The sequence below is a fragment of the Periophthalmus magnuspinnatus genome, chromosome 5 (assembly GCF_009829125.3).
Source record: "Periophthalmus magnuspinnatus isolate fPerMag1 chromosome 5, fPerMag1.2.pri, whole genome shotgun sequence".
Lineage (NCBI taxonomy): Eukaryota > Metazoa > Chordata > Actinopteri > Gobiiformes > Gobiidae > Periophthalmus > Periophthalmus magnuspinnatus.
This window is the reverse complement of record NC_047130.1, coordinates 32,572,442-32,595,373: the sequence shown is the minus strand read 5'-3', so window position 1 is coordinate 32,595,373 and position 22,932 is coordinate 32,572,442. Positions and strand designations below refer to the sequence as shown.

Below are 22,932 nucleotides of genomic sequence, written 5' to 3'. Positions count from 1 at the left end.
GGGGAGTGCGCTCTTAGAGACACCACTATCGATTTACCACACTAAGAGAGAGAGGTCCGCCTTGGAAGTAGCGACCTCAAATCAATGCTGAATTTTTGTGTCTAATGAGACACCTGCATTCTTTTGGCCAGTGAAAGGTCATCAAATAACAGTTCTTTTATCTGATTTTTCTTTTATACATGCACTTGCTGTAGCTACACCAAAAATGAAGATTGATTATTAGTGGTGCTAAAGTTTCGGCAAAAGCAACTTTTCTATTTGCATTTGGCTTATGGTCATTGTGGGGCAGTCTATGTTGGATGCTTGGGGTGACAGTGGCTCAGTGGTTAAAGCACCATCCAGAAGGTTGGAGGATTGATTCTCGCTCTGAACAAGTTTTGTCATTGAGTCTTTAGGCAAGACATGTCACCCACCTTGCCTAGTATGAAAGTGAGTGGCGTGTGTGTAGTCAAAGGGGCTTCTCTTCCATCAGTGTACCTCAGCTGTGGCTATTATAGTATCTTATCACCACAAGTATGTAGTGAAAGAGTTATCCCTACACTAGTGCTTTAAGAGGCTTTGACTAGCCTGCAAAGTGTAAGGCATTATTATAGAGGGGGGCACAAATTCCCAGTTTAATTTAGTTTTTGACAGCATATTATGGCTCAGACATTGAGTGAAGTGATAGGTAACTTAAATCCATTCATTCTAATTAGTATAGCTTTATAGTATATATTTATAACTTATAGTATTTTGGTAAAATACCTTAAACCAGATCACTGGGGAGAGAATAAATAGGGAGATATATTAAACAATAACAAGTAAAAACTATATCTGGATCAGTACTTCATTGTTTGCATTATTTTTGACATTTGCATTAGATTATGCAGTAAGTTTGTGCCTGTTCTCACTCTTGACTGTGTTTCTCAGGTAAGGCTCTCCTGGGACCCCCGCGGCTCTACCAGGAACTTCAGGAACTTCAGCACGACCTCTCTGTTGTTGAGGAAGTTACTCTTCTAGTGGGTACACTACAGGGCACCTACCAGGTACACAATTTGCTCTGCACTCTATTACCCTCTCATTATAATATATACTATATGTATAGTGCTCTATAAACTTAACATTGTGGTTCCTGGCTTGTGTTTTTCTCTAGATTTTTCCAATGTTATTTTCTGTAACAATCAGGAACAAGGAAACTCTCAATTATTTGATAGGGATGGCCCAATATGGATTTTTTGTCGATATCATCGACATTTGCCCAATACAGATATACCATTTTAAAAATACATAGCAAGGCCCCCAAATTTATCATGAAGGAAAGATCACAAATTATAATTACAAAATGTATTTATTCGGAATAAATTTGTTACATGTTGTTTGTAAACATACAGCTATATTTTTAGGCTTATTGCTCCTCTATTTCCACTTTAACTCATTAGTCTGTTACAAAAGACAAATCAGATGCACTGAGGGCAATCTGGGAGTGACACATGGGCACACAGAGATTGGGGCAGTGCTGAAAAATAATGGTGTCAAATATCAGTTGATAACACTGTTTGTGAAAACTTTCTGATATTGACCAATACTGCTATTGGAACCGATATGTTGCCGATCCCTAATTTATGAGGCTTTGTTTAAACTTCTATCTACAGTTAAATAGACAGAATGAACATTCACTGACGGGAAATACCATGTTAAGAAAAAACAAAAGAATAAACAAAAAATATTTATATTTGAAATTTGTGTACAACATCTAGAGTAAAACAATTTTTTTTTCATGCTTGAAGGTTGAACATGTTCTGTGTCAAAGGTGGGAAAGAATAATATAATAATAAAAAATGTCTTAAAGTGATGTGGACTAACCACACATCAACAATGCTACTTTTATCTTACAAATATCCTAAATTAGAGTCAATTCAATAGGACTCCACTGACATAAAAGATTTCCATACAAAGCAATGCCAATGTCATATTGCTTTTTTTATGCAACAACATATAATTCTGCTTCTGTGGATTGAGTGCAGGCTAAAATTTGCAGGAGGAAAACCAGCAGAAAGCTTCCTGTTGTGTACAAATCAGGGCACTTCTCAGTAGTTTACCCATTAACATGAATATCCACTGCACAACACATGCGGGAAGGTGTACTCCAAAAATCACTAAAGAGGCTCTTAGGATAATGGTGGCACCCAAAGAACTCTATGTCCTCTGCAGGAGTGGTACTGCCTTGGTAATTATCATTTTTACACCCTTATAATAATATCTTTTTAACAAAGGGGGGTGGGGGTGAACACATCCAGAAAAGAGGATTATGCATACATCATACAATCATACATACATTATACAATATGGACCAATGCAGTTTTGCAAGAAACTAAATACAAGTGGTATGGTTGGCGGGCTATGATACAAGCTTTTTAACTGTGTTTTTGCCCTCACAGAATCTGAACACGACTGTGGCCCAGGACTGGTGTCTGGCCCTGCAGAGACTTATCCGCATCAAAGAAGAACAGATCCAGTGTGCTAATAAATGTCGCTTGCGCTTGCAGGTGCCCGGCAGGCCAGACAAGTGAGTACTAGATCAAATACAGACAGGGTTATTATGCAGACACATACAGACTATTTACAAGAGACACCAAATGTTGGAAGCTGCCTGCAGAATTCTAATCCCTTTACTGTATATATAAACCTTTACTGCCACAAAACTGTTGTTATGATTTCTCCCATAGCCTATTAGGTAACATCTAAGTATCTATTAATAAAATAGAATTGTATAGAGACCTAGCATTGTGGCCTGTAAAATGTGATCACATCAGTGGAAAAATCCTTAAAACAAGGCAAGTTTGTAAAATGTTAAAACAGAACTGAGAAAAGCCAGCATATATATTGTGTTGATGATCCACTAGTATGTGTGAACTATTAAATGATTAAATTGCCTGCTTAAACAAGATGTCAAGGCACGACTATATGATTAGCTTCAGCATGGGAACAGTAAATAATGGCACATCATACAGCACGCACTCAGTGCCTTACATAAGAGTCACGGGAGGACAGAACAAGCTTGACTGAGATGCATGAGGCTGCTTCAGACAGTCTGGGGGAGAGGAAGAAAGGCAGCGAGAGTGATGATCAACCTCTCCCATGAAAGGCTTGGCTCTGCGCCGACAGGGCAGTGGCAGTCGGAGCAGAGGCCCACAGCTCCAGAGCCAGGGAGAGTCTGACTGTGCCAAGCCAAGCTAAAGTGACAGCTTGAGCAGGAGGAACTGTGCACATCACTTCTCCCACATCTCCCTGCTTCCTCGTCGGCTGTCACACCAGGCCTGCGGGGCCAATCTGCTTACTCAGATGTTTGGTGCAGCCAGATGTCACGCTTACAAGAGAGTCCCCCGAAATTCCCTCTTTTTGGGACACCCTATTTATGGAGGTTCTGTGATAATGTCATTAGCAACTCTCTTGAAAGGAGGTCTTCCACGGCTGAACATGTGATCATGAAGATGCATTTTCAAAACTTTACTAAACTAGAGCATTGTCTGTATTGAAACTTCAAGAAGTTTGGTGGGGAAATAAAAAATAACAATGTGAAGTGAAAGCGAGAAATCTCCTGTAGGGAAAAAGGCAATCCTGGTAGTGTGATAGCGATCTAATTGAGACTGGGCCTCAGAGTCAGGTGGCTGGACCTGCAGTGCTCCTCTGGGCTGGGGTGACAGGTGCACAGTGGGTGCCAGACCAGTCCACCAGTCTCTTCAACTCAGAAACACATGTGTCACATACTATTCCCTGGTGTAACATTATATGGCCACACCAATTTCAAATGGTATAAACATATTGCAACTTATATCTCAAAGTAGCAATATAACTGAGGCAACAAAAAGCAGGAAATGCTGGTACTGCATACCAAATACCCAGTGTACACCATAGACTTCAGGGAGACCGTAGTGGCGCAAATAATTTTCATTTGAATAATGTAACCTCAATTTAATAAAAAGTATACATGTTGCTCATTACCTACATTTAATCTTTAATCAGTCCTTTTTTACCTTTTTTCTTAAAAAAATGTTAATGATAAAACAAAGTGGTATTTGATTCCATTCAGGTTGTTTTAGACTGTGGGGACAGATAGTTTTCTTCTAATAATGGGAACACTGCGCTACATTCAGAACTGGTTATTTATATCCAAATTTTTTTAGTTACAGGTACTCCACTTCTTCCATTCACCTGCTTAGGTTAGTGGTAAATATACTGTATCTCTACAGTATCACTGTTTCGCCTTTGACACAACTACATACAGCATAGAGAAACACAAACCTTGGTATATTGATGCACTCATAGCCTGGGCTCTGCTGTTGTGCGAGTGGGGCCGCAGCGGGGACCCCCTGTACTGAACGGACCCCTCCTGTCTGGCCCTGAGCAACTGACTGCAGCACATCACAGCCTCCGCACTGCAAACAGACCTAAGACGTGCGGCGAATCCTGACTGCTCCCTCAAAGCCACTGCCTACGTACGACAGCAGTTCATTAACATCCTCTTTTTGCTGTGTCTCCTACTAGCAGACTGTAGGTTCACGCCATTCAGCCCGGGCGAGGAGACAGAATTTCAGAGTTAAACCAAATAGGCTTCTTTGTCTCATCTGTCTTTTCTAACAGCAGCGGCACAGGAGGACAGTAAAGCCTCTTTTTGTTCCCCAGCGCTTATCGACTCTGCTGCCTACCTGCTAGGATAATAGCAGATCACACAAAGCTCCATTTTGAGGTTGTTCTAGTGAAGAGTCTTGTCCAAACAGATAATTCCTAAAGAGACGCAGGAGAGACTGGCTTAGCTTATCTTAACATCTGAACAGTAGCGGGCTTTTCGTTATTGCGACAACTCTCTGTGGAGTGTGTATCCCTGGACATATTTCAGCAAATTCCACTTAAATGGCACGCTACTTCTTGTGATTAACTCTGAGGTTAATTGAACTGTCAGATTAAGACGATGGGCCATAAATGTTTGGGGGATATGTGAAAAGCATCTTTTTCTGGCCTTGATCCTCAGATTATTTACAGAAAAAGATACTGCTGTTAACTATAGATCACAATTGTTGAGGTTTGTTATATATGTTTTTAGTATCAGGTTACTAGGCCAATTCCAGAGTTGTATATATGGTGGCTTAGCTTATTCATGTAATATGCATGAGTGTTATGCACCACTATGAAGGTAAACCCTAAGTGTTTTCTGTGAAATTAAATGTATTGATTTCAAATGGCACTGTAAGTTGTTAGACAGTCCCTTTTACCCATCATCTAGATGAGTGAGTTCCTTAACCAATGAACATGACAAGGCTAACACATGCATATCCTTTGGAAGTTTAAGTTCCTGTAAAGAAACAATAGAAAGTTATTGCAAGAAATTATGTATATTTTTGATGGTAATTTTGGCAATATTAATCTTTCAATCCGTCAAGTTTATTGTTAAAAATGTAGATTAGACAAGTAAATGACACCCACTTAAATCAGAACATTTGTAGCAACCATTGACTGTGACGTTGAGCCTGTTTTTAAACTCTTGTCACTCCTAGGTGAACGTTTGTTGCACTTTCTCCTGACTATTTGTTTCTTGGTGGAGTGACACCAAATTGAGAGATAGGTGCATGACGGGTTGCCACTCCGAATTGGCCCCACATCTGTCCTGTCCTTGAGCATTAGTGTCACACACAGGCTCCGTGACTGACCTGCCCCCAAATATCTCTAGTCTCTCTCTCTCTCCTGGTGTGCCCCCCCTCCCTTCCTGTATTTTTTTACTTCCCTTTGTGTCACAGCAGCCCCTCTCTATCAGCATGCTCTAGTCAACTACTTCACCGTTGTAGCAGAGCTGCACCTGCACTGCGGCTGTCAATCACGAAGCAGGAAGAGGAGGGGGGGAATAGGACCATGCTCACTTTAGCATGTTTCAAGGCGTTAAGTGTTGCCCAAGGATTCCAACCAAGTGAGGAGTTGTATTCCTGTCGCCGATCACCTTCTCTCTGTCTTTGGCAAATTGCTCGTGCTATATTTAAGACCTGAATGGTATGAGCAACTTTGCATCTTCAAAATGTCAGAAGAAGTTTGAGATGTCACTTCATTCTGCTGCCATCTTTCACTCTAGACAAACACAAATAGGTCTAGCCATTGTTCAATGCTTTATTATGTTTAAAGGAATTTGTAGAATGTGAAGTAGGTTTAACAGAGCTCGATACAAGGTCTACTGTGGATAGCTCTGTGGTAAAAATGGTCTGCCCAAGTGGTTAAGAGTTAGTCAAAGGCTTCTAGTATTTGTATATCTATTTTGTTGATTAACCCAGATATTCAAAGATATTTGGTAGAATGAAAAATAAAATTATGCAAATAACGATTAAGTTAATCGATTAGTGTAGTAATTATTCTTTGAATTTATCAATTTGTTGATTAGATTGCGAAGACCTGTGAATTTGATGTTTTTTTTTACAAAATTTGACCCACATGAAGTTAGTAATTCTGCTCAAGGACATCCTGTTTTTGTTTTTAAATCTAATCTAAATGTTTCCTGTGTCATTTTAAAATAATTCCTAGTTTGCCTGAGTAATAAAATCTGTCCTCTTGGTACATGGCATGTTAGAGTTTGTCTATATAGTCCAGAAACAATTAATTGATTAACTTGTTTCAACCCTAATTGTTTGTCTGTGTCAGTTCTCCTGTGCCTCTTAAATCTCACAATTTCCAGAATGTTCTTAAAACAGAAAGAGTTGAATGAATGAATATTAACATCACTTTTCTGTAATTCATTTGAGATTGGACTGTGAACATGTTCAGAGGTTGCAAATGCTTTATTATACTGTGTTTTTTATAATAAAATTGAAAATGCTAAAATGTGAAGAGGTACTCCAGACTCCTTAAACTCTCTTTATGACTGTACACCTCTGCACCCCTTCAATTAACAAGTAAAAGTAAAAGTGAAACCGTATTTCAATGACTAATTTTGCTGTGAGTTGTGGTTTATAGCACAGTAAAATAAATGTTTTATTCCACACCCAAAGCATTTGGGCGCCTTTGTAAACTTTTTGCGTTCTCCTGTGCAGTGGATGGCAGGTGCACTCAGCATGAATTCATTATCGTCATAATGGATTCCTACTGTGACCTAGTTTTTGGGGTCGTTATTTGCGAGCCTACTGGGGATGTTTTGCAATTAAAAAACAGATACTTAAAAATCAAAGAATATTACAGCTTAGTACTGTGAACTTTTTTAGGGATTTAATTTGTAAAGCCTTTTTAATAAATATAGCCTATGGCAAAGTAATATTGATGTAACTTAACTGGTTATTTAAAGGTGTTTGTTTATTTCAAGCTGTGTTTTTTCATATATTCAAATACAGCTTACATACACACATACATGCACACAACTGAGATAATAATAAGAAGAATGTTTTTTACTGTATGTCCCTAAACTCCTCCCTCCTCTTTGTTCAGGTCAGGGCGCCCTGTTAGCTTCATGGTGGTGTTCAACACTCCAAACCCTCTGAGTAAGATCTCCTGGGTCAACCGTCTGCACTTGGCCAAGATCGCACTGCGTAAGTACAACACCAGCATGATGTAACCCACTGAAATGTTTAAGTCAAAGGTTTAGAGGCATCATCAGCACACCATCTTACTTCAGCTAACATCCTATTGGCCTAGCTTCTATGACCTTCAATTAATACCTAAGAGCAATTTAATTAAAGTTTATTTTATAATATAAAGAAAGGGTGGCCATGTAAGGAATATTTCAAGTTTGTAAGGAATATTTCAAGTTTAAGAGTGAAGGAGAAATCAGAGACATGGACATTATTGGACAACACCAATACTCAGATGTTGCCCAGTAGGGAGCAGCACAGTCTTTTTTTTATCTGAGCCTTACATGCTCTGGTTTGACCTTAGCTGTGCACTCTCTCTCTGCTATTATTAAGTAGCACAAGGAATGGAAGACCTTTGTACTTGAATGATAACCTCCGTCCACTTTTCACTGTGTAACAAAACTTCAACTTTTTCGATGTTCCTTCTCTCCATCTAAAAAGGAACGCGATTTGTCCAGTTGAATTACATCTATTACATCGAACTGCTATAGAAAGTACTGATTTTCATGGCTTCATTGTGTTATCTATTTTGAAAGTATTTTTTGCAATGGTCAAGCACTAATGGTCAATAATTACTCTAATCCAGTGCTTCTGAATTATTTTCTCTCATGCCCCCCCTATGAAGAAGAAAACAAGGGTGATCTTGTTCAGGCTGATCTGTTTTTCTACCATCTACTGGTGAAAAAAAAAACAAAAAAAAAACTTGGATGGTAGCTTTAAATGTGAAACTATACTGACTGTATTTTCTGGACTATAAGTCGCACTTTTTTCATAGCTTGGTCGGGGGTCCGACTTCTGCTCAGATGCGACTTATATGTGAAATTATCAGAATATATAATTATTAGAATATATCATTTCTCCTGAGTCAACTCTTTCCTTTGCTTCCTCTGGTCCATGTCACCAAACAGCCCACTGACAAGTGGGCCTATATATAGTGTGCCTACAAGATTGTAAACACCTCTGATGCTAATTAGTGGACACACCTTAGATTAACATGTCCCTTTGGTCACAATATTTTCTGTCTTTTCTAGGGGTACCATGATTTTTGTCCAGGCCTGGTTCATGAGTTTATTTTTTATTCAATTCTGTTGAAGCATGGTTGAAAAGCAATGTCTGATTTTCATTGGTTAAATTTCATATAATTTTATTTATTATTACTTTTGTCAGATTCAAGTTATTTCTGTGACCATTGTGAGTTTTTCTTTCATTAACCGAAGGCTACCAACAATTTCCATGTCCACATGTGCAGTCCAGTGCGACTTATGGTTTTTTTCTTCTTTATAATGCGTTTTTTTCACTGGTGCGACTTATACTCTGGAGCATAGTCTGTAAAATACGGAAATTATTTATATCTATCTATTTACTAAGTTTTATCATCATGAATGTTCTTCTGATCTTATTAATAGCTTTGGCAGCAAAAAACAAGACTCCTCAGCTGAAACATTTCTTGGTAAAAAGTCACTTCTAAATAGAAAAACATCTTTGTACATTACATTTTTAAGTAGCTTTGACAGTCTTGCCTTTGTCAAATCTCTAGTTCCTGCATTTTGGCTCATTAAGCAACAAATGTGCACCATCTAACTAAACACTGTGTTCTCTCATATCCTAGTGCTGTCAAGAATCTACATCAGCCTGTTTTGTTTTTTTTTAAACCGTATTGGTTATTTTGTTCAATATGTACTTAGTAGTTTGTTAGAAAATAGACAATTTGGCCTGGTATTACATTTTTCAAAACACGAACAACATGGGCACGAGGTAACTTCTGTGATCTGATCCTGATTAGCTGCCAAAAGTGAAATAACAGAAATAATGTGACTGTCAAGTAAAAGTGGCAAAATACATATTTTAGGCACCAACAGAATTTTATTTTTTTATATTTAAAGTGTTATATAAAATGTATTTAGTTTAGGGGCAGTTAATCAAATGTGAACTGAGATTGAGATTTGGTCATATCTAATCATCAGTAGTATGCTTGGTTTTTTAAAATTGAGAAGTCCAGAGCCAATCCTCTGTCAGTTAACTCTGTTTAGTTTAGCTTTTGGAAGAATAAATTGGGCTATTTTTTGTGCTAAATGGTTCATGAAATCAAAACTGAAACCCATTTTGTGTTGTTTTTGAAAAGGAAAATAAAATCCAGATCAATCAATATGAGGAAATTATATTTTATATTTTTGCCATATTGCCCAGTCCTAATGTAACTAGTTTTGATGTAACACATCCCTTTGAATCAAGTTTGTTGAAATATTTAGTAGACCCTTTTGAAGAAGAAGAACTTTAGTCAATATTTATGATCAATTCAGATTAGCTTCGCTTCTGTTGCCTTTCTTGTAAACACCTTTTAAGTTTGGCTGAAAAGACTACTGTTTTCTCCCTTCTTGAGATTCTCCAGTTTGACTCATTATTACCAAACCAGAAAACACCCACTACCACCACAACCCTACATTCTCTCCCATACATCTGGGCTGTTTCATGGCCTGAATACAGAGGTGCACAAAGAGGAACATTGCACATGCGGCGGTGCTTTCCGGCTGTGCGTGTGGCTTGTGTCAGAGTGGCATCAAAAACAGGCAGCACATAGAGCATGCAGTGTGCAGGTGGTGAGGCAGAGCATACCAAGCCTTTCATTGTTGCTCACACCTTTATCAGGAACACAACATGCGTACTGATGAGGACAGCGCCGTGAAACCCACTCTCCCCTATGATAGCAGGCGACATTCAAAAATCATGCTGCATAGGTAGCTTCAGTCGGCTAGAGACATCTAAATTTCATATATTTAAATGGGATTAGACCACATGCCTAAATGTGGCTCCTGGAGATAGCACACTGTAGAAGAGAGCATCTAGTTAAAAGCAAACTGTGGAGCTCTATAGACCTGCCCACCTCAAAGCCAGCTGCGGTTCCGGAAGTCAACTTTCTGTTCAGTTTTCTCATAGACATAAATTTAAATATTAGAGATTTTGTAACACAACAAAGGATACACAGCTTTGGGGTAATGTCTCAGCTATTTTCTCTCCAAAAAAACAGATTTAAAACTTAAAATTTGGAAAAATGTTTTAATAACTTGGGAGGGGCTTGTCATGTTTAATTACCACATAGGTGATTAGCCATGAGCAAGTTTTTGGAGCGCTTATGGGAAAAATGAATGGAAAACTTGCATCCAAAAGTGGAGGGTGGTCAGTGTTGAGCCCCAAACAATGGTTATTCAGATGTTAAAAATATTCTGAATGTCTCCTTAAATATTCCATAATTTACAGTTAATTACTTTCAACAATGATGTAGTTTCATATTTATTTATTTTTTTCTTTCTTTTATTGTGTAGACAGTTACCCAGTCTACAGCGTTTCTATAGAAATGCAGTAATTCTTGCCTCAGAGACGTCCAGCAGAGTTCTGTGTCCCCAACAATATTAAAGTTAAAAGAGACAATGTGGGCTTGAGAGTGGGTCCTTATTGAAGGGAAAGACTCATATTTACTCTATTATTGATTCTCTCATGTTTTAAGATGACTGACAGCCTGTATTTAAACTTGAGTTCAAAATTGTAATGTTTGAACTTAGTGGAAGCTTTTATGGCAGATTAATTGATGCTTTCTTTTGACTTTTGTTGGGTCTGACTTAAAACCCCACCATTTATTTGAGCTGAATGATGATCAGCATTCTGGTAAATGGTGTAGCTTTCACTATGTATTTGGTGAGTGATATGAATACATGACAATTATCCAGGGATATACTTGTAGTTATTAGAGCTTCATGCATATTCATATCCAGCAGCCCACACAGTGTTGGGCCTCTCCATCTGCAGTCTCGTGTACCTCATGAGCTGAGGTTAATGGAAATGTTTATTGTGATTAGCTAATAAGAGCTGGGGCAGCATAAACACAGTTACTTCCACAGAATCATGAATCCATTTGTTATATTTAATGCAGATGACAATGATCCAGCATAATTGACCAGGTACCTACCAACTGTTATGAAATTCACCGTTCAGACAACAGAAAGCCTCAACATTCATACTACACACACTGTATGTGTCTTCACAAAGGAATTATCAAGCAGTTACTGCTGCTAATATTAATGAACTTTTCAAAGTAACAACTGAAAAACTTTCAACAAAAGCTTTCCCTCTCTGACTGCCTGAACTCACTCTAAGGTTCTTTGTAGTATAGAGGATATTGACAAACTGCACAGGAAAATACAGTCCCCCTTCTTATTCTTGCTTCATACATCATTGATTATAGTTTTAGAAGCTGAGGGGTGGTTTGATGGCATTCAGCGATTCCCTGGGGGGAATAGATCAGCCCCAACCTGGTCAGGATGACAATTACATGTTAATTGTATTACACCCACACTTTGCCTTCCCATTTAACCAAATGTAATTACAATAAGGGAGTTGTTGATTTAATTTCACGGATGGTGAACCGTCACTGAAGCTTCCTCGTCATTGCACGCCAAGGCCGTCCCGTCTTGTGCACAGGGGAGACCTATGGCCCAATCAGCATTTGAAAGGCAACCAACCATGCTCTTGTTTAGTTTGAAATGGGTACCCTGCTCTGAAACGCCCCTGAATGGACAGCTGAAATAGATAATGTTCTCATGCATGATTTAATAGTGAGTGATAAGACATCATAACACACATTTTTACATAACCAGCTCACACCACTCTCCACAGCTCACGACTTGTAATATCCAAGAGTGCTGCAATTCAACAAAAATCTCTGATTTGATTTTCAAAATTTCTACATATTTTTTTACTATTACATTTAGCTTTTTGCATTGTTGTATCTCAGAGTTCAAGTATCTGGGGGTCTTGTACACGAGTGAGGGAAGGATGGAGCGTGAGATTGACAGGCGGATTGGTGCAGCATCTGCAGGGATGCGGTCACTGTATCGGTCCATTGTGGTAAAGAAGGAGCTGAGCCCAAAGGCAAAGCTCTCGATTTACTGGTCAATCTACGTTCATACCTTCACCTATGGTCATGAGCTCTGGGTAATGACCGAAAGGACAAGGTCGCGGATACAAGCGGCTGAAATGGGTTTCCTCCGTAGGGTGGCCGGGCGCACCCTTACCGATAGGGTGAGGAGCTCGGTCACACGGGAGGAGCTCGGAGTAGATCTGCTGCTCCTACATGTCGAGAGGAACCAGTTGAGGTGGCTTGGGCATCTGCTCAGGATGCCTCCTGGACGCCTCCCTAGGGAGGTGTTCTGGGCATGTCCCACCGGGAGGAGGCCCCGGGGAAGACCCAGGACACGCTGGAGGGACTATGTCTCTCAGCTGGCCTGGGAACGCCTTGGGGTCCCACCGGAGGAGCTGGAGGATGTGTCCGGGGTAAGGAAGTCTGGGAGTTCCTGCTTAGACTGCTGCTCCCGCAACCCGGGCCCGGATAAGCGGAAGAAAATGGATGGATGGATGGCATTGTTGTGTTTTTGTTATGAAATGTGATGAAAATTGACACCTTCACCTAATTTGTCATTCTGGGGTGCATGAATATGCTTTAGTTAAGAGCTCATGTGTTTCTATAGTGAGACTGGACTCTGTGGGCTGCTGTGCTAGGCCCTGGGCTTCGTTAATAACCCGGTGTGCCCGTGCATCTTTCATGTGTCTCTGAATGGCCCAATGCCTCCTGAAGGGGCCAAGTGAAATAGCCACAAGCATTGCCTAATTAATGGCCTTTCTCGCTGCACAATTAATTGCTGCCTACTCCAGAGTCCCAGGCCTTTCAAACCATGTTAGAGCCACAGACTTTGATGGCTCTCACAAGAAGAAAATCATGTGAGTGAGCTGCCACATTGAATAGGGATAAAGTGAGGGAGTTGTTCAGGATGCATGCTTCTGTGGTCGAACTGATGGAGGGGTGAGGCGGGGAGGTGAAAGGATGATTGAGACGAGCAATCAGCCCCACTGTGGAGTACAGGGGGCAGGCAGGGGGCTGCTGCCTGCGGTTAGCCTGCTAAGTGTGCTGATTTTCCTTGCTTTTTCCCTTCACACATGGATCAATAGATGAGTGGAGTGCAGCTTGAGGTTGTGGCACGCCTCCTTAATCCACTGTGTGATAACCTGTGCCATAGCGGCATACACAGCTCTGGAGACACGCAGCAGGAATTCAAAGTCCTCCCTGCCGCTTGGGCTTTTGTGCGGGCTCTGGGGCTTTGGTCTTATTGGCTCATGGATTCACAAAGTGGTTGCTATGGTGACAGATATTTTGCATCTGTCGAAATAACTATTATCTTTCTGCTTTGTGTCATCTCTATAAAGTGGTAGAACAGATTCCTTTAGATAAGAATTTTAATATATGCATTGTGCTGAACTCTTGCCCCTATAAAGACGTAGACTCACACACTCCAGTTGCTGGGCGGATTTTCCCTTAGCCCTTAAATTAATCTGTCAGACGGCTAAGATTATAGCTATCTCGCTGTGCTCAAACATGGGAAATGTTTATGATGAGTAAACATTATCAAGGATTTAATTAACAAATCCCACACTTGCATTGATCCATGGGAAATATCAATTGCACTGGTGTATTTAATTAGTCTATATCTCTGCTCTTTGTGTCACTGGGGTTGATAGAGCACCATCCTCCGCAAATTAATCTTGATCAGCAAAAGGCTTGAAACAAAAGCATGATTAGAATAAAGAAACAGAGTATCTTAATCTCACCACTTAGTATTCCCATCCTGCTTCTCTGCGAATGGTGTTGTGTATATAATTATAATACAGTACAGTGCACAGTAAATGACCTTTAGCATGGGTAAACGTAATATTCAAGCTGTTTGATTCTAATGAATGTTTAAATAATGACTACGAAAATACTGACATTTGGCTTCTGTGGTGGGACATGTGTGGTTGTAATAATAATTATATTAGAGAGATATTAATGCCAGATTCTCTTGGCTTTTGTTTGTTATTTTTTTCTATTGATACCTTTCAGCTGACATCATCAAATTTCCCTGGGGGGTGAAGTTAACTGGAGGCACTGCTCTATCTAATGCTACTCAAATTAACCTTTAATCTGTGCTTTGTTTATCACAATCTGACCATAAAGAACTCATTTTATTGGGCCTACAACAGTTGAGCTAATTTGAGCTGTTAAAAAGTCCCTCTCTTATAAAATTAAAGTCATAATCTAGCTACTATCATCCAACAGTAGAAAATCACACCAAAAACTGAGTTTTGGTGTTTTTCTTGTGTTTCGACACCATCTAAAAACTTAAGGCTGAGCAAATCTATACATTGTGTGACCTTTGTAACAGCTGAACATTCTTCCACATACACATGTTTGATAATTACCAAATCAACAAGCAATAAACAACCATGCTGGATGAAGGCTGCAGACTTTGCTTGCATGAAGGGCTCAGGGTGGTACTTGCAATGTGTGTTGACATACTTTTACTCTTTGACACTAATTGGTGTAAACTGGAAACCACAGTAAGAAGCATGCCCTAAGATCCAGGCTGTAATTATCTTTAGGGAGCTGACATAAATGTTTCTTAGCTCCCAAGTTGGTCATTCTTGTTTGTGCCAAATCCATCACAATGAGCATGTGGGTTGAATTGCAGAATAGAATTGCTTGTTCTAGGTTCTGCTGGGTTATTAATAAACTCTTTTCTTGAGATCTAATTGAAGTAGTCATAGTATCACGAGGAAGAGCAGAAGATTTTTTCTACCAATAGCAGACAATATGCAGTTGCAGCAGTAATTCAATTTTCGTAGTTGTAGTAGTCTGCACATATTTAAACTTTAGATACGTTTGAGCTGGGGTAGAGTGAAAACAATATTTAATATACAATATACAAAATTGTATATTGTATACAACCACAACCAACCACAACAACAACATCCATCCATTTTCTTCCGCTTATCTGGGGTCGGGTCGCAGGGGCAGCAGTCTAAGCAGGGACTCCCAGACTTCCCTCACCCCAGACATGTCCTCCAGCTCCTCCGGTGGGACCCCAAGACGTTCCCAGGCCAGCAGAGAGACATAGTCCCTCCAGTCCTGGGTCTTCTCCTCCCAGTGGAACATGCCCAGAACACTTCCCTAGGAAGTCGTCCAGGAGGCATCCTGAGCAGATGCCCAAGCCACCTCAGCTGGCTCCTCTCGAGGTGTAGAAGCAGCTGCTCTACTCCGAGCTCCTCCCGTGTGACTGAGCTCCTCACCCTATCTCTCAGGGTGTGCCCAGTCATCCTGCAGAGGAAACTCATTTTGGCCGCTTGTATCCGCAATCTTGTCCTTTCGGTCATTACCCAGAGCTCATGACCATAGGTGAGGGTAGAAACGTAGATTGACTGGTAAATCGAGAGCTTTGCCTTCCGGCTCAGCAACTTCTTGACGACAACGGACTGATACAGCGACCGCATCACTGCAGATGCTGCACCGATCCACCTGTCAATCTCACACATTCTGTCCATAAATATAATGAACAGAACTGGTGACAAAGGGCAGCCCTGGCGGAGTCCAACATGCACCGGGAACAGGTCTGACTTACTGCCGGCAATGCGAACACAGCTCCTGCTCCGGTCATACAGGGACCGGACAGCCTTTAGTAAAGGGCCCCGGACCCCATACTCCCAGAGCACCCCCAAAGGACACCACGAGGGGCCTTCTCCAGATCCAAAAAACACATGTGGACTGGTTGGGCAAACTCCCATGAAACCCTGAGGACCTGGTGGAGGGCATAGAGCTGGTCCAGTGTTCCACGACCGGGATGAAAACCACACTGCTCCTCCTCCTCTATTCCAGGGTACTCTCCAGTACTCTGGAATAGACCTTACCAGGAAGGCTGATCAGTGTGATTCCCCTGTAATTGGAACACACCCTCCGGTTCCCCTTCCTATACAGAGGGACCACCACATGGGTTTGCCAGTCCAGCGGTACTGTCCCCGACCACCAATGTGATGTTGCAGAGACGTGTCACCCAAGACAGCCACACAACATCCAGAAACTTGAGGTATTCGGAACGGATCTCGTCCACCTCGGGACCCTTGCCACTGAGGAGCTTGCCAATCACCTAGGTGACTTCAGCCAGGGTGATGAACGAGTCTGCCTCCGAGTCCCCAGTCTCTGCTTCCTCCTCGGAAGACATGATGGGGAGATTGAGAAGATCCTCAAAGTATTCCTTCCACCGCCTGACAAGATCAGGAGCTCCCCACCCGCACTGTAAACAGTGTTGGTGAAGCGCTGCTCCCCCTCCTGAGGCGTTTGCCAGAATTTCTTTGAGGCCGTCCGATAGTCCTCCTCCATTGCCTCCTCAAACTCCTCCCAACCCCGAGTTTCTACCTCTGCGACCACACGAGCCGCAGCACGCTTAGCCCGCCAGTACCTGTCAGCTGCCTCAGGAGTCCCACGAGCCAATAAGCCTCCCAGGTCTGTCCGGCTTCCTCCTCCGCCAGCGGATCAAACTCAGTGGTGATTGGTTGACAGCTCTGCCCCTCTCTTCGCCCGAGTGTCCAAGACACGCGGATGACACTACAACAAAGTTGATCATCGACCTCCAACCTAGGGTGTCCTGGTGCCATGTACACTGATGGACACCCTTGTGCTGGAACATAGTGTTCGTTATGGACAAACTGCGGCTAGCACAGAAGTCCACAGAACATCGCTTGGGTTCAGATCAGGGAGGCCATTCCTCCCAATCACGCCCCTCCAGGTGTCACTGTCGTTACCCACATGGGCACTGAAGTCACCTAGGAGAACAACGGAGTCCCCGGTCGGTGCACTGTCTAGTACCCCTTCCAGGGACTCCAAGAAGGCCGGGTATTTTGCATTGCTGTTTGGCCCGTAGGCTGCCACAACAGTGAGACCTGTCCCCGACCCGAAAGTGCAGGGATGTGACCCTCTCATTCACCAGGGTGAAGTCCAACATAAGGAGGCTGAGCTGAGGGGCTCGCCGCTTCTCCCAGCAGGCAACGCTAGAGAAATGGAGAGCCCAGCCCCCCTCAAGGAGTTGGGTTCCAGAGCCCAAGCTGTGCGTGGAGGTGAGGCCAACTAAATCTAGTCGGTAATCTCCCACACAAGCTTCAGCTCCCCTGCCTTCGACTGCCACCCAGATCTCTCTGCACCGGCCCCTTACGGATCCTCCTGTGGGGGGTGGGTCCACGTGAGGACGGCCCCACTTCGCTCCTTCCCGCTGAGTCCGGCTGGGCCCCGTGGGGAAGGGCCTGTCCACCTGTCACTCGCTGTCGAGCACCCTCCTTAGGCCTGGCTCCAGGGTGGGGGCCCCGGTAACGCTGGTCCAGGTGACATAAATAGCCTTGATTGTTCACTCATCATAACGGGCTTCTGAACCAACAACAACCTCTATATGCCAAGGTAAAATTCTTTATAGTACAGAAGTGTTAATGCATTAACACTGGTATCAGTATTTGATTGTTGTCACAATACTTGTGTGTTATTTGGTATTTGATCAAAACAATAATCACTGCCATGACCTTAATGATGCACTTTTATGATGCTTGTCTGTGGAGACATGGAGACAAGTTACAGGTCAGATCTGAGGAATGGTGGCCCTGCTAATGTATATTTAATGTATTTTTAGCAACAAAAACATGTGGAACTGAATAAAAATAAGCTAGGTAAGTTTAATGCCTTACTGTGGAATATCCCAGGCAAAGCAATAACAAAGCAGGAAAGTTACGTAGTGCCCCTTTAGTTGAGGTCTCTACTACTTGTTCGTAGTTTGTCATAAGTCTGGATTTTATATTAGAAAGGTAATTCTGTTATGGTTCCTAAACTATACAAAAGTGTGTTTTTTTATTTACTGAATAAAGGTTTTAATATGGCCTGAAGACATTCATACACGCTCCAAACCCATTACCTTATCAAATGGGACTGTATTATTTACTTTTAGCAAATATGAATGGAACCACAATATGTGAGTGGCAGTTCAGATAAAGGTAACTCGGCATATAAATATGCAATTTGTGCAATCTTGTAACTACATTCTGTCCATCCATTTAATTTTTGTTTTATCTTTTCTTTATTCATTACTGGTTTTCATTTAATCAATTTTCGACAAATTTAGCTGAAGCAACGATTGGACCCAGTTGGAATACTATTGCATATGATAATCTGAAAATTATCCAAAGAAAGATGGTGATTACTCAGAGGTAATGAAAATCACCAGACCTCACCTGCAAAAACTTGCCCTCAATTAAGTCCCTCTATTGAGTGACCTGCACACCTTTGGATCCAGGCAGGAGCGGAGGCAGGGAGAGAGGCCGCCCACCCCAATAATTAATAATTCACAACTGCCACGCTCCAAGTGACTGTAAATACAAATGACTAGATTATTTATAGGTTTATCATAATCTGTTTCACTTTGTTCTGATATGTACTGTCGCTGAGGGCATTTATGTGAGCAATAGATTTATTTTACACTGCACTTAATATGATGTACCTGTAATAGTATGTAATTGCATTGCTCTTTAGGTTAAGGCAATAGTCAGGAGTTTGAGGCTTCAGATTACCTATTCTACACAGTGCGATACAATCAGTTGTAATTAATAGGACAGATGCAAGGAGTCAAGTGTAGTGTAAAATAAATAAATGCATAGGGCTGTTGCACATGTAATGCAATACATTTGCAGACCTTTAAATTTGCTTAAGATAAGATAAGAAGCAGAGCAGAAGCAAAGAGTTAAGTTTTCTACACTGTTCTGTACTTCAGAAAGTCACAAGTGAGAAGTGACAATGTTATGTAATTCAGTCAGCATACATTTACATTTGGCACAACACGAGTCTTTTAAGGTTTTTCACCACTTAAAGGGAAGTAGTAGTGGTAAAGTATTTACTTTACAGGTTATGTTTGCTTTTATCCCCTTCAATAGTATTCTATAATGAACTATTTTTCAGTCAATATAATAGTGTATATATATATATATATATATATATATATATATATATATATATATATATATATATATATATATATATATATATATATATATATATATATAAAAAACAAAAAACTAAAACAAAATTGAAAAGTTGATTAATTTGATTTTGTTGTGATGATTAAGCTTTACATTTTTACACCATTGGTCCATTCTGACACCTGGTCCCACTGCCTTGTCATGGGTGCACCTAAGGCTACCAGTCATATGTGCTGAGATGGTGCATAGACCAGGGAGTCCATTATTATAACTCAAATCCAGCAGTAGCATTTCCCCTGCTGGGGCCGACGCTCACTGTTGATTAAGTGCAGTCTTAATCACTGCTGAGGTCCTGAGTTGGCAGGATTTGGCCTTGCCTCCTTCTATGGGGAGTGATTATAACATTCACACACTCATGATGCCTTTCATTTTGCATACCGCAGGTGGCTAATGTTTGATTACATGTTCATGCTAATCATATATTATTCAAGTAGTTCAAGTTGGTCAACCAGCACTAACAAACTCTTTCCTTGTTGTAGGGGAGGAGAACACACCGGGCTGGTTATGTGGAGAGGATGAAGGGAAAACAATGTCGCCATTTTGGTATCCACTTTTGACCTGTCACATGCCTGTATTTGCAACAAAGTCACCAGAAAGACAGGTATGGATTATTTGCAATTTGATCAGTGACTGATTAGTAATCAGTTGATAAAGGAAATTCAGATAGGTAGAAAATCAGGTCATAGTCTATAAAGTTTATTATGGTTTGAAATTGTACTTTTTTAATACTTTCTGACAGGTAAAGTCTATACTGTTTATTAATTAATGAAACAGCAAATGAGAAAAAATAGATGTCCCACTGTAATGTCTGCATTATTATGTCATTTGTTTGTACAATAAATTTGAGTGAATGGAATAGATATATTTACAGATGCCTTTTTGTTGTGAACTGCCGTAATTTGCTGCGAGATCAAACGAGTGAATGGTCCATAATGATCAGATTTCTTTTTCACACAGCCAATTCATTGTATGTTTGGCTGAATCTTTCTTTAGTTACCGCTTTTGTTGGGGATGAGTGCAATTTAACACCACCATTTACCCTTCATTACTTTAAAAGTGCAGTTGATATTCTCTAACAGCTAAAAATACACACTCTAAAGATTGCATCAGTGAAATTACCAGGCAATATGAATTACAAGGTGACACAAAACCAACCAAAATCAATACAAGTTGTAAGACCTGGTGAGAAGTAGACTAAAAGGTTTGGAAGTCAGCGGAAATGGTCTAAAATCAATTTGTGACACTGAAAGATGATATTTCCTGGCACATTCTCTATTGCTTTAATGTGGTTACAGGTCTTTCAGTGGAAGGAGGAGAGCCAAATTACCATGGCCACCAAGGGAGGATGTTATAAAGTGATCATGCAATTATCTTAATGGCTATGGGACACCCAAGCATAAATCAATGTTCCATCATTAGATTAAGACCTATGCACCAACTGGTTGTCTGCAAGCCATCCTGTGCTAGATAAAGGTGAGGGGAAACGGCATATGGAAGTGCAGAAAGTGTAGCTCCGACATGATGGGAGCAAATTTCCCAGCAGACCTTTCCCGGCGTTCCAGGGCACCCCGTAAAAATGTGTTACACCTGGCTGGAAGCGGAGCCAAGTCAATTAATATACTTAGTGCCAGTGGGAGGTGGCAGTCTCCAAGGACCTGCTCCTCAAACAAACAAATGAAGCACCTGAGTGTGCAGTGAAGGGCACAGCAGGTGCGCCACTCACCAAGATGTTTGCGGTGAAAGTGTTTTACACATATGTTTTATCTGGAGACGCTCAAAGTATGACGCATATGCATTATGTCCTTGGTTGTAACACATTAAAATGAACAGTGTCTATGGTTGCACATGTCAGTAAAACATACTATTGTAAAAAATATGCAGTCCTTGAAATGGATTTGATATGGATTTCAATTGGAAGGTGTCAAGCAATGAAGATGTGAAAATACCAAAAAATACAAATGAAATGACTTTGAGCCAGATACTTACTGAAAGTGGTGTCAAAACTGGATACTCATTTGAACAGAACACACAGGACAAAGCTGGACCTTTCCAGTTGCCCGGATCAAAACTAGTGTGAGGCCGCATATTACAGAAAGTATTGTTGTCTTAAAAATTATGAAAATTACATTTTGTTAAATAAAAAGAGAAAAAAGAAATTGTAGTATAAAAATCAGTTTTGAATATGGAGCAATTCACTGAGTATTGAAAATGAGTTTGACATATTTGTATTGTAACAACTGTAATTGGAAGATATAAAGTACCATATTACGACTGCCCCATTTTAAGTTATTCAATACGTTCTGGAGATGATGAGGTTTTCTTTGAGAATAATGAGGATGGGAATGAGCACATAAGACTGGAGAAATTGTAATTTTCTGAACACTTCATGAATTGAACCATATTCTAGTTCTAGTATTTGACACATGGATATATATATGTATGTATGTATGTATGTATGTATGTATGTATGTATGTATGTATGTATGTATGTATGTATGTATGCATGTATGCATGTATGCATGTATGCATGTATGCATGTATGCATGTATGCATGTATGCATGTATGCATGTATGCATGTCTGCATGTCTGCATGTATGCATGTATGCATGTATGCATGTACGCATGTATGTACGTATGTATGTATAAATAATAATCTCCTCCTCACCCTCCCCGGGTGGTCTCATCCCCTCTTTTCCCCACTCAGGACCTCTACCAGAGGCCTGGGAGCTTGAGGGTTCTATGCAGTATCTTTGCTGTTCCTAGTACTGCACTTTTCTGGACTGAGACGTCTGATGTTTTTCCTGGGATCTGCTGTAGCCACTCCTGCAGTTTGGGGGTCACTGCCACGAGTGCTCCAATGACCATGGGCACCACTGATGCCTTCACCTTCCAGGCCTTCTCCAGCTCTTCTCTGAGCCCCTGGTATTTCTCTAGCTTCTCATGTTCCTTTTTCCTGATGTTCCCATCACTTGGTACTGCGATGTCCACAACAGTGGCTTTGCTCTGTTGTTTATCCACTACCACAATGTCCTGTTGGTCCATCACCATTCTGTCAGTCTGTATCTGGAAGTCCCACAGAATCTTGGCTCAATCATTCTCCACACTTGGAGGTGTTTCCCACCTTGATCTTAGGGTTTCCAGTCCATATTCCACACAGATGTTTCTGTACACTATGCCCGCCACTTGGTTATGTCGCTCCATGTATGCTTCCCCTGCCAGCATCTTATACCCTGCAGTTATGTGCTGGATTGTCTCAGGGGCCTCTTTCCACAGCCTACACCTTGGGTCTTGTCTGGTATGGTAGATCTAGGCCTCTATCGCTCCAGTTCTCATGGTCTGCTCCTGTGCAGCCAGGAAGAGTGCCTCTGTGCTGTCCTTCAGTCCTGCTTTCTCAAGCCATTGGTAGGATTTCTTGATATCAGCCACTTT

At 41.1% G+C, this 22,932-nt stretch overlaps 1 protein-coding gene across 2 annotated transcripts in view; it reads left to right on the top strand.

The window, feature by feature from the left end:
- Positions 1-22,932, top strand: part of arhgef10la (Rho guanine nucleotide exchange factor (GEF) 10-like a) — a 113,355-nt gene that overhangs the window by 47,612 nt on the left and 42,811 nt on the right. For both annotated transcript variants that reach the window (XM_033966214.2, XM_033966215.2), the window contains 4 exons: positions 910-1,025; positions 2,418-2,545; positions 7,435-7,535; positions 19,982-20,103. In XM_033966214.2, coding sequence (XP_033822105.1) covers positions 910-1,025; positions 2,418-2,545; positions 7,435-7,535; positions 19,982-20,103 — 467 coding nt within the window. The remainder of the gene's footprint in view (positions 1-909; positions 1,026-2,417; positions 2,546-7,434; positions 7,536-19,981; positions 20,104-22,932) is intronic.